This window comes from Callorhinus ursinus, unplaced genomic scaffold (genome assembly GCF_003265705.2).
Source record: "Callorhinus ursinus isolate GAN/ISIS: 27379988/994484 unplaced genomic scaffold, GSC_fseal_2.0 scaffold13, whole genome shotgun sequence".
In the NCBI taxonomy this organism is placed as follows: domain Eukaryota; kingdom Metazoa; phylum Chordata; class Mammalia; order Carnivora; family Otariidae; genus Callorhinus; species Callorhinus ursinus.
The window spans coordinates 34780121-34797257 of NW_027397075.1; the positions used below are offsets into that span (position 1 = coordinate 34780121).

The 17137-nt window shown below is 50.3% G+C and overlaps 1 protein-coding gene across 2 annotated transcripts in view; it reads right to left on the bottom strand.

The window, feature by feature from the left end:
• ASTN1 (astrotactin 1) overlaps positions 1 to 17137 on the bottom strand; it is a 309433-nt gene that overhangs the window by 16224 nt on the left and 276072 nt on the right. For both annotated transcript variants that reach the window (XM_025877937.2, XM_073900053.1), the window contains exons 18-21: positions 12198 to 12331; positions 8173 to 8324; positions 6955 to 7090; positions 1899 to 1999 (exon numbers count right to left, since the gene is read on the bottom strand). In XM_025877937.2, the coding sequence (XP_025733722.1) occupies positions 1899 to 1999; positions 6955 to 7090; positions 8173 to 8324; positions 12198 to 12331 (523 nt within the window). The remainder of the gene's footprint in view (positions 1 to 1898; positions 2000 to 6954; positions 7091 to 8172; positions 8325 to 12197; positions 12332 to 17137) is intronic.

A 17137-nucleotide genomic window follows, 5' to 3' on the forward strand; every position in this document is an offset into this window, starting at 1 on the left:
GGGTCCCTACTAGAAAGCAGACTCTGCATGGTTAGTGGCAGCATTTCCAAATTAACAGAAACATTGGTGCTGGAATTCTAGGCTGAGCCAGTTTCAATCAGGGAAATATTGTGGCTAAGCACATTGCTGGTACCCCTGAAATCATTATGGCCCCTGACTCCTGCTGTATCAGGTTGACTACGAGGGGCATGATGTTAGAATCTATCCTTCCTAGCATTTACTGAACAGTTACTATGGGATGGGCACTTAAGAAAATACTGTAAATTCACTCATTTAATTCTTACTAGAATCATATCAGGTAGGGTACAATTATCCCTTCCCCCATTTTATAGAGTAGTAAACTGAGGGATGATGTGAAGTGAACTGCTCAAGGTCAAGTACATAGCAGGGCAGGAATTTGAAGCTGGATGGTCTGACTCCAGAGCCTAAGATTGTCTGTAACCAGTCAGTCACCATGCTGCCTTCCTTCTAAGTGTTAGGGATATAATAGTGAGTAAACCAAACCAGACTCTGCTCTCCTGGAGGTCACTGTCCAGTGAGGTAGATATTGAACACATGATTCTAATAACAGAGATGAATGTGCTGAAGTAAAGTAACATGATACTGTGAGAACATCTAGCAGTTGCCCTTGACCTCTTCACTGTCCCGGGGAAGGGACACTTGGCCCAAAATCTGCAGGCTGAGAGGAGCTAGTTAGTTAATCAGGGGTGAGGGTGAAGGGTGTTCAAGGTAATGAGATGGACATGTGCAAAGGGCCGGTGGTAGGAGTGGGAATGGTGTGGAGGATCTGAGAAAGGCAGTGAGGCTGAAAGGCAGAGATCGATGGGGAGAGTGGATGAGAAGAGGCTGGAAAAGTGGGCGAGGGTCACCTCATTTAGGTCCTAATGTGTCTGTTAAGTATTTTGGTCTTTGTCACAAGAAGAATGGCAATCCATTAAAGAGTTTTAAGAAGGGGTCTTAATATGATCAGATTCCTGAGTTGAAAAGAACAGTGTCCCACACGTTAAATGAGGCGATAAATGTGAGAATCCTTCTAGAAGCTGTAAAGTGCTACAACATTGGTGATTTTAGTTAAGGTAGGTCTGGTCACTCTCTCCCCTGTGATCTTGCATCACCGTGCGCACCCCTTGATCGCTGTGGGCTTGTGCCCCTCATGGGCAGCCTGATACACCTGGAGAGTCAGGAGCCAGGAGTCAGGAGCCATCTCAGAACGTGAGGAGCCAGCAATCGGCTTGGCCACACTGTTTCCCTTCCTGAAGGGAAGGAAACCTGAAACCTGCATGCCTGAGCTCTCTGCGATGGCCCATGTGTCCGCTCAAGTGCAAATCAGTCCCTGGAGAGCCCGCAGTGGTTGGTCGGAGCCCTGTTCTTGGTGTGAGAGCCGCGCGGAAGGGATGCCCAAGATGGCCAAATCCTGGTTGTGGACGGCATGTGCTAAGCCTCAGAGCAGGGGACACTATCAAGACCTGCCAAGGGGCATCAGGAGGAAAGGGAGTTCCCGCAAGTGTGCTGTTTGCACAGATGTCCACATCTGTAGCCTTTCTATGTTTTAATTCAAAAGAACTCTGCTGATGTACACACACATATGAAGAGAGGAATCCCAAAGGCAAAGGTCATGGGACTCCACCATGTACCTAAGCACCTCGTGTGTTACTGTGCGTGCCCGGGGCTTTCGCCAGTGTGTCCTCCCGGCTCCCTGCCCCCCAGTGTGTGAGATAATGGGATACCATGAGGATCTCTGCCGGAGGCCGAGGTGGAGTACTCCCAGATACGTGCCTTGAATTCTCCCCCTTCCCCGTGGAACCCCAGGTTGTTCTGTTTGACTCCCTAGCTCTCACTTCCGTCATGGCGAGGGGAGGCCCCTGGGATGTCCCTCTGCAGTCTCTGCTGTCACTTACCCTGGGCCTTGACATCATCCACCACAGGGCAGGGGGTCTTCACGATCACGTCGCTGGGCCTGGAGCGCCGTCCGGTGTTGTCCACTCCCCACAGGGTGAACCTGGCAGACAGGGGAGGGCGTCATTAGCAGAGAGAAGCTGAGGCCCGGGCTGATGGCCATGCTGAGCTGGGGCGGGTTTGCACCAGGGCACAGAGCAGGGGTTCTCAACGTGGGGCCCTCAGACCCACAGAATCAGCATCACCTGGGGACTTGGTAGCAATGAAAACTCTCCCGCCCAACCCCAGACCAACTGAAGCAGGCTCTCACAAGCCTTCTAGGTGAGTCTGATGCCACTTACATGCTGATGGCACCGGAGCCGAGGGAAGGAGTAGAAACCTGGGTCAGAACTCGGGTTGGGTTTGAAGCCCGGCTGCTGAGAATGTGATGACATGCCTGGGGGCAGGGCCAGGACCACACCTGGGGACTCCGTGGGAAGCCTGGCCTCCTGGCTGTCAGGCAGGTCTGGGCCAGCGCTGGGCTTGCCCTCCTCCCTACACCAGGCGGCTCAGTCCGTCCCACTGGCCTCTCCTCCTTGGTTCAGATCTACCTTCTTGCCTGGTACTAAACCCCGCCCTGACCTTGCGACCAAATTCCAGCACCCTGCAATGTTTCTCTCCTGCCGTCTGGGGTTCCCACACATGGACACGGTTCCCCCCCACACACACCTCTGTCACCACCATGGAGCAGGAGTGCTAGGGAGAGCGAAATGAGAGCCTCGAGGATGGCCACCATCCTGCAAGCCGTGCTGGGACCGACCTCTAAGGTCCGAGTGAACCCCTCTCTCTCACAGGAGACGCTGATGCGTGGGAGGTCCGACTCCTCCCTCCAGAGGTGGGCCACCTGATCTTTGCGGCAGACTCTGCCCTGACTCCACCGGGGGCAGGCAGTTCTCACCAGAGTCGGGAGATAGGAAGCCGCTTCTCTCCCGCACCGGTGCACGGGCACCCTGCGGCTAGCGCCGGCGGGCCCCCCCGCACCGGGGCTTCTCTTCCTTCCTTGCCCCTCCCCACCCACGTGTCTGAGCCCGCGCTCCTGCGCCCCTGGCCTGGTTTCTGTGGCTGCGATCCAGCCCGCCCGGTGCGCTATCCTCTGTGAGACGGCTCTGCCTTGTCCTTTCCTCTCCACCTTCCAGGGTCCTGAGCACGGCCAGCGCTGCAACCTGATGTGAGGCTGCCCACCTGTCTGTTTAACGTCACCTGCCCTAGACAGTCTGCGGCTGGGCTCCAGCCACTTTTTGTGACCCCCCATTACTTGGCCCTTTAATTTCTAGCAGAGTCCCTGGACTGAGATGAGAAATGTCCTGAGCCTCGGGCACCGAACTGGCTATCAGAGGGACCCTCTGCCTCGGTGCCCGGGAGCCTGGGACGTGTGACCCCCCACAACGCCCACCCGGCTGCTCCCACTCCTGCGGGCAGCTTCGCTGTGTGCCCTCCTCGTGGTAAGCTCCTCACTAACTCGATCGGATCCCGAGCTGGAATGAAAATAAATGCCTGTGCTTAAGTGAATTCTCACATTACTCTGACGGGGCAATTAGTACAAAAGTTAGGGTCCTGAGCCCTACTATTTCTAATAGCAAAGCAAGGTGTTAGGAAAGAAGCTGCTCCCCCTAACCTCCTGAGCAGAGACGGTCCTTATCCTAAGAGCTCTTCCTCAGCGGGCCGGCCCCATAGCCCCGGAGGGACGCTGACAGCAGCCAGCTTAAAGGGACCACCAAAGCCCAGGGGGCACTTTCCATATTTTCGTGGGGAAGGACTGCTCCGTTCATGGTCAGCATTCCGGTTTCCGCCGGCGAGCACTCTAGGGCAGTAAGAAGGTGAGCTGGAACGAGGACAGGGGAGGGAAGCCTGACTCCCAAGCCGGAGGGCTAACGGTGGGAGTACGCTTGCCAGCTCGCCCAAGACTTCTGGGCCCTTCCACCGCCACCTGGCTGGATTGTTCAGCTTGTCCTTAGAGTCTGTGATGACACCTGCATGGTGTGTGTGGGGGTGTGTGAGAGAGCGAGGGTGAGAGTGTGCGTGTGAGAGAGAGGGGGGGGTGTGGGTGTGAGAGCGAGAGAGAGTGTGTGGGGTGTGAGTGTGTGGGTGTGTGAAAGTGAGCGTGAGAGAGAGTGTGAAGGTGTGTGAGAGAGTGTGGGGGGGGCATGAGTGTGTGAATGTGAGTGTTTGAATGTGTGTGAGGGTGTGAGAGGGTGTGTGTGAGAGGGTGCGTGAGTGGGTGTGAGGGTGCGCGTGCGTGAGAGTGTGTGAGTGAGAACCGACAAAGCCTGGCTCCGGCTCCTGAAACGTGGTGTGCAAGGAGCACCCTGGCCCCCGTGTCCAGGGCTGGCTGCCTCGCGGGCTACTCTCACGCGTCCTTGCGCACGTGTGGCGGTTTCAGCTGAAGGCTCCGAGTTCCACTCCCCCCCCTTTTTTTTAAAGATTTTATTTATTTGAAAGAGCGAGAATGAGAGAGAGCACATGAGAGGGGGGAGGGGTCAGAGGGAGAAGCAGACTCCCCGCTGAGCCGGGAGCCCGATGGGGGACTCAATCCCGGGACTCCAGGATCATGACCTGAGCCGGAGGCAGTCGCTTAACCCACTGAGCCACCCAGGCGCCCCATCCACTCCCCTTTTCCGAACTGTCCGTCGGCTCCCGCTCGCTCCCAAAGGCAGTAGTTCCTCCTGTGAGCACAGGCTGGGACGAGGGGCGTGGGCTAGAAGGGGAGTCACCTCTCCGCTCGGGCCTCAGTTTCCTTCTCTGTAAACTGAAGATGTCGAACCAGACACACTTTAAGATCCCTTTCAACCAGGGAATTAAATGTTTTTGTACTGTGGACCCAGAATTCTCTCAGTCGCACAGGCTGACAAAATAAGCCAGCTACGCTGAAACGCCCTTCCACCTCTGTGGAGCCCAGGTGAAGAGCCAGCTCCACGCTTTCACGTGAGGAAATGAGATCACGCGGCTAGATCCTTCTGGTAGCCTGGAGTGGCTGCGGAGTGAGAAGCAGTCCGCGAAGAAAACGCAAACCCTGATTCAATTCTTAACCACCGCCACACCCCAGACAACCAGCTTGCGACTCTGTGTTGCTGAAACTCAGTTTCCTCAACTATGACATGAGAGCAAGACCCCAACCTCACAGGGTCCCCGAGGGTTCCCAGGGGGTCCCGCACCCAGTAAGCACCCCATAAGTGAAGGCCGAACCCTCCCTTTTAATGATAAGGAAACTTCGTTGCAATCCTGCTTACAATGACTAGTGCTTAGAAACAGAACCAGGCTGGGGGCCATGTGTTTCCAGCAATTAATCCGGGGCTCTGTCCTCCTACCAGGCTCTGAAGGTCTGGCTTCAAGCTACAAGGAGGCCCGGCTCTCCCAGGCCCTCCGAGGCCCTCTTCGCGTGATCTGCAGCGCCACCTAGTGGAGCGCCACCTAGCCGGCGGCTTCTTCCCTCCGCCCCAAGCACTCTGACTTCATCATCAACACAGACAGAAAGCTGGTGCTTTACGAGACTTAAGAGGGCAATGCTGGAAGTTCACCAAAGACTGCAGAGAGGGAGAAGGTATCAGTCTCAGGGCTTTGATCAGGAAATGTGGCCAAATCAGGCCAACGTGAGGAGGGTCCCAAGATGGATGAGGGCTGGTTCACAGGAATTTCAAAAGTCCTAATTAACAGCTGTGACTTAGTGACAGGAATTAGGGAGCTCTTATTATAAGTGAGAATTCCAGTTTCACTGGGTTGGAGGCATTTTACCGCACCGTCCTTAATCTTTCCTCCTTTTGCTTATTTCCCCTCCTCATAAAGGGCTACACCTGCCCAATAGCAAGAGAGCTGCTAAAAATCCTAAGTTGGTCAGCTTTCCCTTGTCGTGGAACCATCCTTTCCATTGCTCTGTATTTTCCAGCTCCTCTAGAATATCCCTTGTCTTGACATATTTTACTAGTATGGCTCCCTAGTTACATCTCTTTCCGAGATGGAAGCCATTCAGCCTGAGCATCTCGTTCATCTTGCAGTCAATGCCACTCACATTTCTAGTGCTTTTCACCTTTGAATTCTTTACCTGTGGAAATGGAGATGATTTATTCTGGCTACTCTGACTCTATTCTTGTGACCTCATCTGTAAACTGTAAACTGTTTTTCATACCAGTGGGGTCAAAAGGTCCCAGAACTACATCACCAGGAATTCTGCCTTGCCCGCCCTCCCTGTTTTCCCATCATGACTTAGATTCCCTCAACCTCTCTCCTCTCACAAGAGTGTCTTTAATGTCTCTGCTTCACAACTATTTTACTATTGTTCCAGGAACACAGGGAGAAATGAGGAAGCACTCCCATAGAGAACAGGGCTGTTCCAAGTGCCATGAGATAGGAGTCCACCATATTTTCCTTGGAGAAAAATGCTGCCCATCTCTACCTCTATAAACTATTTCGACGTCACTGGAGCTAGCTTTCTAAAGCTGAGTTCTTGCTATTCTATTATTTCATCTAAAAAAATTAATAATCTCCCTTGACTTAGAGTATTCAGTCTCTTTTTCCAGAATCACTTTCTTCCATTCCCTTTTACTCACCATCTGCTTCCACTCGATTGGACTACTTGCTACTCACCTTCATGCCTCTTTGCTTTTGCCCTTGCTGGTTCCTCAGCCTGCTCTGCCTTTTCCCACATCACTCTACATACCGAAATTCTACACGACCCAAGTGAGTGATGTCCACTCTAATTAGAATTAGCCCTTCCTTTCCCTTCTCTTTCTACATGTTCCTTGTTCTTCTATCTAGCCTCTATGTCTTCCTATCGGATGTTAAATTTAGCTCTTTGTATATTTCCTTTCTGTGTTGCAAACTCTTTGAAGGATGGGGCTCTCTTGTCTTTCTTAATCCTCCCTTTCCGGTCCCTAGAAAGTTCTCTATAACGCCGATCAGGGTAAGACTTGAGAAACTCAAAATATTTCTCTGAGTTTCTGAAGGAACTCAAACACAAAAAGGAAGGAGCTCAGAGCCTCGGGACGTTCAGGGTAAGAAAAAGCCAGGCAGGCGTGTGTCACTCACATGTAGATGGTGTCCGGTTCCAGGCATCGAATGATCAGAGAGATAGTGGTGAGCTGCTTGTCTGGCACCTGAGCAGGCATGGCACAAGGAGACTTTGCTCCAGAGATGATGTCGTCCACAAAGCTCAGTACTGTTTCTGCTCCGGGTGGGGGAGGGGAAGGAATGGAAAAGGCCATGAGAAACAGTGCTGGCCAAGCAAGGAGATGGCATCAGTTCAATGAGAACTTAACATTAGAACTGCTTGGTCCCCAGTCTTCTCAAATTCCTAGTAGAGAAAAAAGACCTAGAAGGAATTTTCTTTTCTGTTTCATGTTTAATCAATTTAGAGCCATTTGTCCGGAGTGAGTTCAGACACAACTACGGCAAGATGTACACACATGTGTGAGCTCTTTTATGAAATGTTCTTGGCAAGGGTAGGGAGCAGCTGCTGAGGGCAATGGTCCCTGCCAGCCCTTTGCAGTACCTGTGTGCATCAGGGACAGGGCCTTGGGAGGAAGCAGGAGACGGCTCCCCATGCCTGAAGGCCATGCTTATGTCTCCCAGCCTCGCTGACCATTTTCGCAGAGCTTATTCACCCTGCATCAGACTGTGGACGCCACCATCCTGTGGGGTACCACACTCATGCGTAGGTTTTAGGGATGATTTGTGTTGACCTTTCCCTACATGTAGGCAGCAAAATACTAGGGCATGGAACATTGTTCATGGGGTGTTTCCACTTCTTGAAGACGTCCCTCTTCTAGCTGGACCTGGCAACTGCAGAGTTTGCTTTAGGACAAGACATGGGGTAAGCACATCTGTTTGCGCATGCTTTTGCCCAGAGGGGGGTTACTAGCAAAGGAATTTTTTTTTTCCTGTAATCATGGCAGTGGTTAGCACAGAATTGTTTCCTAATTGTGGGCTAGGATAACTAGTGTACTGTATTGTTGTTTCTTTGTGAGTGTGCCTAGAGGCAATGAAATGGACACCTCTTTAATAAACAAAAAGAAAAACAAAATCAAAACAAGACTTTGTCAGATGCTCACCATGCAAAAACTCTTAAATGGACGAGATGGCTGTTCTTGCTTCCCCACCTCCGGCCCCCCCTGCCCCCCCACCCCCACCCCCGCACTGCCCTTGGACACCGGGGACCCGGAACATAGGCCAGGAGGCAGGACGTTTTCCTTTTCTCTTCTTTTTACCAATGGATTAAGATGAGCCCATGAAGTTGGAGAGGCTCACCTGTCTCCACTTTGGAGTGGTCCATCCTGTCAGTGACCTTTTCCTGACGGATGAGGTAATCTACAATCTGCACCCCGATTGGAGGCTCTGAGTGTTCCCACTCTAGGACCACGAGGGTGCTGCTGGGCTCATGAACTGTGGAGAGTCTCAGCCTGAGTGCGAGACAGGAAGAGACATGACATGGGGACCTGTTGGGTCCTGCGATGCCCTTCTGATACTGGCCACCTTCTCAATTGTTACACCCTCAAATCTTCCTTCTAACCTTCCTTAACCAACCACTGCAACGATCTCTCTGAGCACCTGTCTCCTTCACTAGAGAGCAATGGTTCTTGAAGGTCCCTGGACTCTGTATTTTATTACTCTTAAATGCCTTTTACCTATTAGGAACTCAACATCTGTTTGCAAATAAATGAATAAGTAGGTGAATCAAAGATGAATGAGCACCTACATCTTATAGGGTCAGTGGGCAGGGCTTTCTGGGTGGCCCTGTATAGGGCTTGCAAATATAATTTCTGGATTTGCGCTTGAAAATAGGACAATGTGCCTATAAAGCTCATGCCAAGGCTCACTGAGGTGGTGTCTGGGAGAGCCCTGCATTAACAAGGCTCAGTGTCCATAGCGTTACCAGGATCTGCTCTGTGGGGGGAACCCTGGCTTCCCCTCTTGCTATGGGTACTAACATATTTTCTTCCTGACACCTTCTGCTGGCTGGGCCTTGCAACAGGCTCGGTTTGGAGGCTATGCTCCTGGGGGGCTTTACCAGGCAAGAGAAAGGGGACCACATGTCAAGTTCTCCTCGGGGTGATGTCCTGTGGCTGCAAACTTGAGCTCTGCTTTCAGGTTCTTTTTTTGTTCTTGGATTTCTTTGACTATCCTGATTCCCGACTCCAGTCTTTCTTTGCTTTTCCCAATTCAGAGTCTCTTCCTTCCATGCAAATTGTCCATTTTCACCGCTCTTTGCCTTGCCTTCTCATACGTCCTTGTGCCTTGCAGAGACTCACTATACATTATTGACGTTCGTGGTACGGATCTCCTAATGGTCCAAGTGGTTTCAATTTGTTACCTTGTTCTGACTTCATACGTATATCTCAGATTTCTCACTTGCCTCCAATTCCGGGTTTCTTTCTAGACCACTGGCTTCTGGGGATTTTCCTGGCTCCTGCTCATTCCAGTCTCCATCCGTCACATGCCATCCCTGCCATTTTCCCTCATCCTTGGTCCCCATATCCCACGACCTCCCATAATCATCGACCTCTGCTCTCTACTCAGCTCACAGATGCCTGTCACTGGTCTCAGGGGGTCATTGTGCCAGGTGCTACAGATGGAACACACCAAGGCAATGGTCAATTTCAATTCAGCAAATGTTTGTTGAGCACCTATTATGTATCAGAATGTGCTTGGTGCTCAAGATGCAGTGGTGCTCGATCCAGCTCCAGCCCCTTCTTTTTTTTTTTTTTTAGGATTTTATTTATTTATTTGACAGAGAGAGAGACAGTGAGAGAGGGAACACAAGCAGGGGGAATGGGAGAGGGAGAAGCAGGCTTCCCGCTGAGCAGGGAGCCCGATGCGGGGCTCGATCCCAGGACCCTGGGATCACAACCTGAGCCGAAGGCAGACGCTTAACCAACTGAGCCACCCATGTGCCCCATAGCCCTTTCTTTTGTGGAGTGGTCAATAGAAAAACATACAATTATACATGTGATTATAATAATGTGTGATAAGAACTTTAAGAAGAAATCACGGGAGGCTGTGGGAGCAATAGCAAGGAATTCAACCAGTGGGAAAATAATGCAAAACACATGCTCCTTAGTGGCTTACTATGAAGGAGTGCATAGTTTGCAGATGACATGAAAGATGGAGTAGACCCAAAACAGTGCGGATATTGACGAATTCATTAATTAGAGTCATATGCCGAGTGCTATTTTGAAGAAAAAAGCATTAGGAAGCTTAAGTAAGTAACTAAGCCTTTCTGAGAAGTCAGATTCTGTGAAAATGTGGACCAAAGCCGGCCTCTACTAAGAAACAGCAGCACGCATGATTTACATAGACTCGTGTAAAACCAGAGTGCATTTCTATTTCCAATTACCAAGAAACGTTCAAGAAACTAAGGTCCGCTACTAAAAGAAGTGATTAAAGTTGACAAGAGAAGTGAAGTCCTTAATAGATGTTCCTGCTTATGGAAATTTAGCCCAATTTGATCTTTAGCAATAACATACAGTAAACGCAGATTTAGAAAGAAAATCAGCCCTAAGACACCAATGGTTGGATCTTGTGTCCAACTGATGATAACTGTTTAGTGGCCTCAGTGTTGTGTCAAAAATGAGGTAGTTTTCTTAGTGGGTGAATCCATCTAGAAGCACCGTCTGCTTCTAGTGGCTCCCTTTATACCAAAAGAAGGACCTTGACTAATAATGACCTTGATTCTCCTTTGACTCAAGAGGTCCAAGTCATGGCCGTAAAGAGCAAGAAGCCAAGCACTGATGTAACTAAAACTACCCATAGAGAGAGGGCATGTGGACAAGAGAAGACGTTGGTTTGCGCTGATCGTCTCCTGTTGTGTCTCATCTTTCTTGGTTCTCTTCCTGTTCAGTCCTGGCTCTTTGATGCCCACCAGCACTTCCCTGCTTCAGGCCGGAGGGCAGTATCCGCACAACCGGTCTCTCATTTGCTGGTGTCCTCCTGCTGGCTCGCTCCTGCTGACTTCGCCCTCGAATTCCCATGGGTCCTGATTCTCCCTTTGGGCTTTTTTTGCCTCAACAACCCACGGAGCCATGCGACGCCAGTGGTTCCTGCCAGCACTCCTTATTAGACACCGTATGTCTGTGTGTTCACTCCCAGTACAGATGTCACAGCAGAGGCTAAGGGGGTGCCTGCCTCAGGCCTTAGCCCGTCAGGATTTACAGGGATTTGGCCAGTTCTGTGCAGCCTTCCCCTGAGGGCAAGGAAATTGGACATGTTCTTCCTGAACCACCTTGGCTACCCTTTGTACTCTGTTCACCCCTCAAATGCAGACAGCCCCTAATACTCATCTCTGACCCTCTCCTCTTTCCAGTTGATACTTATTCAGGAGGATCCTTTCTCATAGCTGGGGTTCCATTGCTCATTTCTTTGGGGTTGATTTAAATCTTCTTATCTCTAGTAGATGTCTAGTTGTCCAAACTGTCTTTCCCTCTGACCACTGAACATCTCGGTAGAACTGCCCTGCTATATCTTCAGGACGGGTCCAACTGGACACAGCTTCCTCCTCAAACCTGCATTTCCCCGGATGCTTCTCTTCTCAGCTGTGGCTTATTTGTCTTCCCAGCCACCGAGGCCAAAGTCATAGGTCCATTCTCAAATCCCTCCTTCTCCCTCCCACACCAGCGAGTCACCCACAACCCCCCTCCCCCCCGCCCCCCCGTTGGTTCTATCCCAAATCATCTCTCCGTTGTGTCCTCTCAACACTATGATGGCTGAGATCGTGGCCTCTTAGCGATAGCAGCTCTGCTTCCTGCTTGAGGGCCTTGGAAAAATCATTCAGAGCATCTGAATACATTTCCTTGCCTCTTAAATGGAAGTGATAACAGTACCTAACGGCTCCACACAGAGCTGCCACCCAGGAAATGTGTCATTGGCCTGGTAGAGTCTCACTACCGATCTCTCACTTCCTCCCCAGCAACATCACTTTAGCGCTCTGATCTTCTGGCCATGCCGTCCTACCCTCTCTACCTTCCGGGAGAAACTCAAGTGCCATCTCCTTCATGAAGCCTTCACCATGCCCCCAATTCAGACTTGAACATTCCCTTTCACACTTGACTTAAATGTCTTTGATAACTCTTATCAGACCATGTCTTCTCCTTTGACACTCTGCGTGCTGCATCTCTAAGACTGAAAGCTCTCTGAGGCCAGGAGCTGCCTCGTGTTTTTCTTCCTGTTCCCTGGCCCCCAGTCTATTGCTTTGCAACAACTGGATGCCCTGTAATACACATTTGCAGAACCGTGCAGAGGCGGGCACACAACAGAGAGGCAGAGAAGGGGAGTCATACACAGGCTGTGGGAGAGGTGCACAGGTGGGGAGTCCATCCGCTCCAAAAGCTGTGGAGTCGCATCGACACCAGTCCTCGATGACATCTCCAGTCCCTGAGCACCAGAGTGAGCTCATGGTGGCCTCCTGCAAGAGCTGCAAGAGAAGGAAGAGTAAGTGTCCAGGAGCCAGGGCTGGGTCACCACCGTCAAGAGACAGAATCCAGGCTTTGCTTGGTTCTAGAATACTTTCAGCCAGTAGGCTGGGGCACCACTTCACCATTTTTTTGATCTAAAATTCCTACCCCAGGAGACCGATTCTGGGAAACTAGACCTCGCAGGACCTCCCTGGCGCTGCTTTCTCCTTAATGTGCCAGTTTACCCCTATGGTTGAGGGCTGTCACCTTGGAAGCAAGTCTTACTTCTCCCTTCTTCTCCATCCGTCGTCACTCCACACCCAGGGCCCTAGCAACAATAACCTCTCGACCATCCACTGGCCTGACCCCTCTTCTCTCCACCCTTAGGCACTTGGCCCTTTCTCAAATGCCTCTCTGTGCATCCTCATCTGCCCTCTGCATCCTGCCCAGCACTGCCCCTCTGCCGCATTCCTTCAGCGTGCCTTGTGCCCCACGTACAATATTTATGCAGATCTGCCTTGGGTTGTGCTTGAGTGTGAGGCCTCTCTTTCCTGGTAGAAGGTAGAAACAGAGCAGCAACCAGGTGAAGAACTGCGCTCCAGAGCTGTCTGCCCTGGGTGAGGACTTCGGCTCTGCAAATCACTGCCATGTGACCTGGAGCAAATTCGATCAACTTGGTTTCCTCAGTGGAAAAATGGGACAGAAACAGCACTCTCCTCATAGGGCTTGTTGTGATCATGACCCAAAATAATATAGGCCAAAGGGCATAGCATAATACCTGTGCTGTGCACAATTATTATTATGTTCGAATGACAGGCTTGGGTCTTCTGTGGAAGCATACAAATGCCACAGAGCCTAGGACAATTCTTTACATACAGTGATTTCACGGCACATATTCCCTATTTGATGAAAGGACAAAAAGATAAAATTAGACTAGTCAGGGAACAGAACTTGAGATGGGACAATTCCCTGGTGAGGAAGAAGATCCTGACGGGCACTGACCCCTCAGCGGGGCCCTGCTGCCTCTACCCCAGCCCAGGGACAGGGAGAGGGCGAGGCTGGCCACAAGGTGTGTGGCCGTGCCCTCTGGCCGAGGTCAGCTTTCTCTCTGGGTCCGCTCACGGTCCGCAGCCTCTGCTTTGCCTTTGAGTCTCTTCTCTCTGACCCACTCTTACCACACCCACACAGAACTGGCAAATTAGAGAAAGGAAGCAGCCATCTTGGGAAATTTTAGGCCAAAAACATTGGAAGTGGGGGGCAGAGGGGATGGAGGGAGGAAGGAAAGAAAGAAGGAAGGAAGGAAGGAAAAGAAAGAAAAGCGTAAGATAAAACTGACAGATAACCCTACAAAAAACTGAAATGTCTAAGCTGCAAGCCAATACCCTAAGTTACATTCTCCCAGAACTTCACATAAGGGTTCATAGTGACCCCTCTCCCACCCTCCTACTCCCAGACGGGGAGCTTCGAGGGAGCAGGGACCAATTCTTGGTTATCAGGATAATGTGTATGTAGTTTTAGAATTGCAAGGCCCTTTTAGGGCTAACACTGTAGTTTGAGCTCCACGGTAAACAGGATTTACAGTGGAGGACACTTGGAGTCAAAGAAATTAGTGACTTGCTCAGGATCACAGGCTAGTGAGTGGGGGCCACCCCAGAGCCTGGGCTCAATGTGACTGATTGTCCGCCGGCTCCCAGCAGGAAGCCCGGTGCACCGTAGGTGCTCACTCCATGCTTCACCTGACTGAACCAAACTCAAACCAAAAGTATACTTTCTTAAGCTAGGAAAACCGACTTCCGTTGAGAGGGGTAGAATAAAGAGGGAATTGTGGCTGCCCGCGTGCAGTCTTCAATCAACAATTACTGGCTAAGCACCTGTAAGGGTCTGGCCCCTGTGCTAAGCATGAAGGATACAGGGTGGCATTAGACATAGTCAGCCCCTGCCCACATACATCTTGCAGCCAAATAACAAACAAAGGAACAGACAAAAGTTACATAAGCAACCAGATTAGTAGGACTGGTGGTAAGGGCTCCAAAGGAAAAGGGTGACTTGGGACAGGAGGGAAAAGGAAGGGGGATAATCTCACAGAGAGGTTTGGGGAGGCCTCCATGAGCGTGTGTGTTCTCATCTGCACTGAAGGACAGATCACGAGTTATCTGGTCACAAAAGATGGGGAAGTGTTCCAGGTGGAAAAACCAATATTAAGATGACTTCAGCCTGGGTGACACTTAACATTTAAAATCAACCGAGTAAAGGCTCTCTTGGCTGCAAGAGCCAGAGTGAAGGACAAAGAGGTGCTCAGCAAGTGGGAGGGGGTGGGGCCGGTTACAGAGACCCTGTGGTCCATGGTGAGGGGTGGTGTCCCATTCTAAGAGCAGGGGAGAGTATTTGAAACAGCAGAGAAACATGATCCGATTTTCAACCCAAAGAAGTAAGGACCAGGGCGTCTGGGTGGCTCAGTTGGTTGAGCGACTGCCTTCGGCTCAGGTCATGATCCTGGAGTCCTGGGATCGAGTCCCGCATCGGGCTCCCCGCTCAGTGGGGGGTCTGCTTCTCCCCCTGAACCTCCCCCCTCTCATGCTCTCTCTCTATCTCATTTTCTCTCTCAAATAAATAAATAAAATCTTTAAAAAAAAAGAAGTAAGGACCAACACTTATGATGACAGACATTTCTTCGAAAGCTTTAACTTTCCACTTTTGGTTCACACAATTCCACAAGTTCCTACTCCCTGAATCTTGGGCTATCGGTAACTGTGGAAGGTAGGCTTGGGTAGAAGAGGGGAAATCAAGAAGGAGCCCTTCTGGAAAGGAAAAGGAAAAAAAATTACATTTTTCTTGGTATCTAGAATGTGGCAGGCATTGCATGAGGATCCTCATTTGTTATGAAATTTAATCCCGATTCCCAAAAAGAAATAGGATTTTCCCATTTTTGTTCTTATTTTGTTTTAGGGAAAGCAGCTGAACTTTCAGGCCAAGTTCACCCCTCCGTTCATTCCTCCATTTATTTATTTCATCATTTATCCAGCGGGGTGTCAACTACATGTCAGCTAGGAGCTAGGATTCCATAGAAGAATGAGTGCTTCTTAGAGTCTACAGGACAAATACATAAACAAATACGTGAGCACTCATGACAGCAGGTGATACGTGCTTCAGAAGATGCAGGGACACAGACAGTGGGAGCCACTTGAAGGAACAGGGGCTGGCCTGGGAGAACAAGGGAGGGCTTGTTATGGCTGTGGATGCTTGAGCTGAAACCTGGAAGTACTGCCATTGGCAGAAATGTAGGAGAAGCTATTCCTGCGAGAGAGAGAGTGACAAGTCTGAAGGGCCAGATGCATGACAGAAAATGTGTTGTGTTTAAGGAGGTATCAGGAGTTGAAATTTGGGGGATAGAATATAAAGCATAAAGTAGACACAACCTAACCATGTAAGCGAGGACCAAATTGGACAATGAACTGCCCTTATAACGATATGCTAAGGACTCTAGATTTTATTTAACAGATTCTGCAGAGCTACTGAATTGCCCTGCTGCAATAAGACCTGATGTCTGTATCAGACAGAAAACTCTGACTGGTCTCACAGGAAAACCAGTAAGAAGCTACTGTAACAAGAAGATGGTGGCCTGCTATTACAGTGGAAGATGGTGATGAAGGTACAATCACAAAAGGATGGATTCAAAGTATTTGTAGTCCCTGGTGATGATAAATACATGTTAGGGAGTGGCAAGAAAAGTCAGGGAAGCATACTTGGCCTCCAGCTTGGGCAACTTGGTAGAAAAGAATCCCATTCACCGAGACTGAAGCACAGTGGTAACTGTTTGGGGTGGAAGATGTTGGGTTGGAGACACCTGGTGGGTTATATAGTTTGACCTATTGGTTTCTAGACTGTTTCTAATCACTAGACTGAAATATGGCATCATAGATGATCTAGTCCAACAGGAGGCCAAGAGAGGTTAGAAAATTGGCCCCAGACCTACCAGAGGGGTAGAGATAAGAACACACACCGAGTTTACTGGTGTCGTGACTTAGCACCCCTCTTCGTTCACTTTTTCACTCCATATCTGCATTCTTTGTGAGAAAGGGAAAATTAGAAGGAAGAGTGGAGGAAGAGAGAGAATGAACAGAGAAGACAGACTATGTCTAAGGAATGAGAGAGAAGAAACATGGGATGGTGACGGGAGCACCTTGGGCCACCTTGTCTATGTGTTCAGAAATTACAATGTTCAAATACGGCCAGATGGACGATCTCTCCCAACCCCTCTCTTAAAACCAGTGCAGAGAGACAGGAAAGGGCCAAGGTCTGGCAAGTAGGAGATCCAGAGAGGGAGATGCTAAAGACACGAATTCCTTCAGCTTTCCCCTTTTACCCACGACGCCCCTGCAAGACGCTGGGAGTCCTTGTCCTCCTCTCCCACCCAGCTCTTCCCTACTTTGCAGCTTCGTGTGCCTTGTCCCATAGGGTGGTGCTATGAGTGTATTCCCTGCCTCTGCTAGTCCAGGCCAAGTGCTCAGGAGCTCTTGGGGCACCAGCTGCAGCGGCCTCGGGTGCTCCCAGAAGACAAAGTGGGGCAGGTAAGGGCACTGGATTAAAGCCACTGCAGGTTTGGGTCTCCATGGTGACATCAACCCTTGCAAGCCACCCTTCCGTGGTCTCCTTGCCCCAGCTCTTCTTCCCCAGTCACTTCCATCAGAATGAAGAGGAATTCATAGGCCAAAGGAACTCCTTTCGTTCCTGTGAGGAATCTTGCTTTGAACTATCATTGGCAAGAGCAGCATACATGTGCAAAATCCCTCCTTGCTGGCGGAGCATCACCTATGAAACAACTGTGA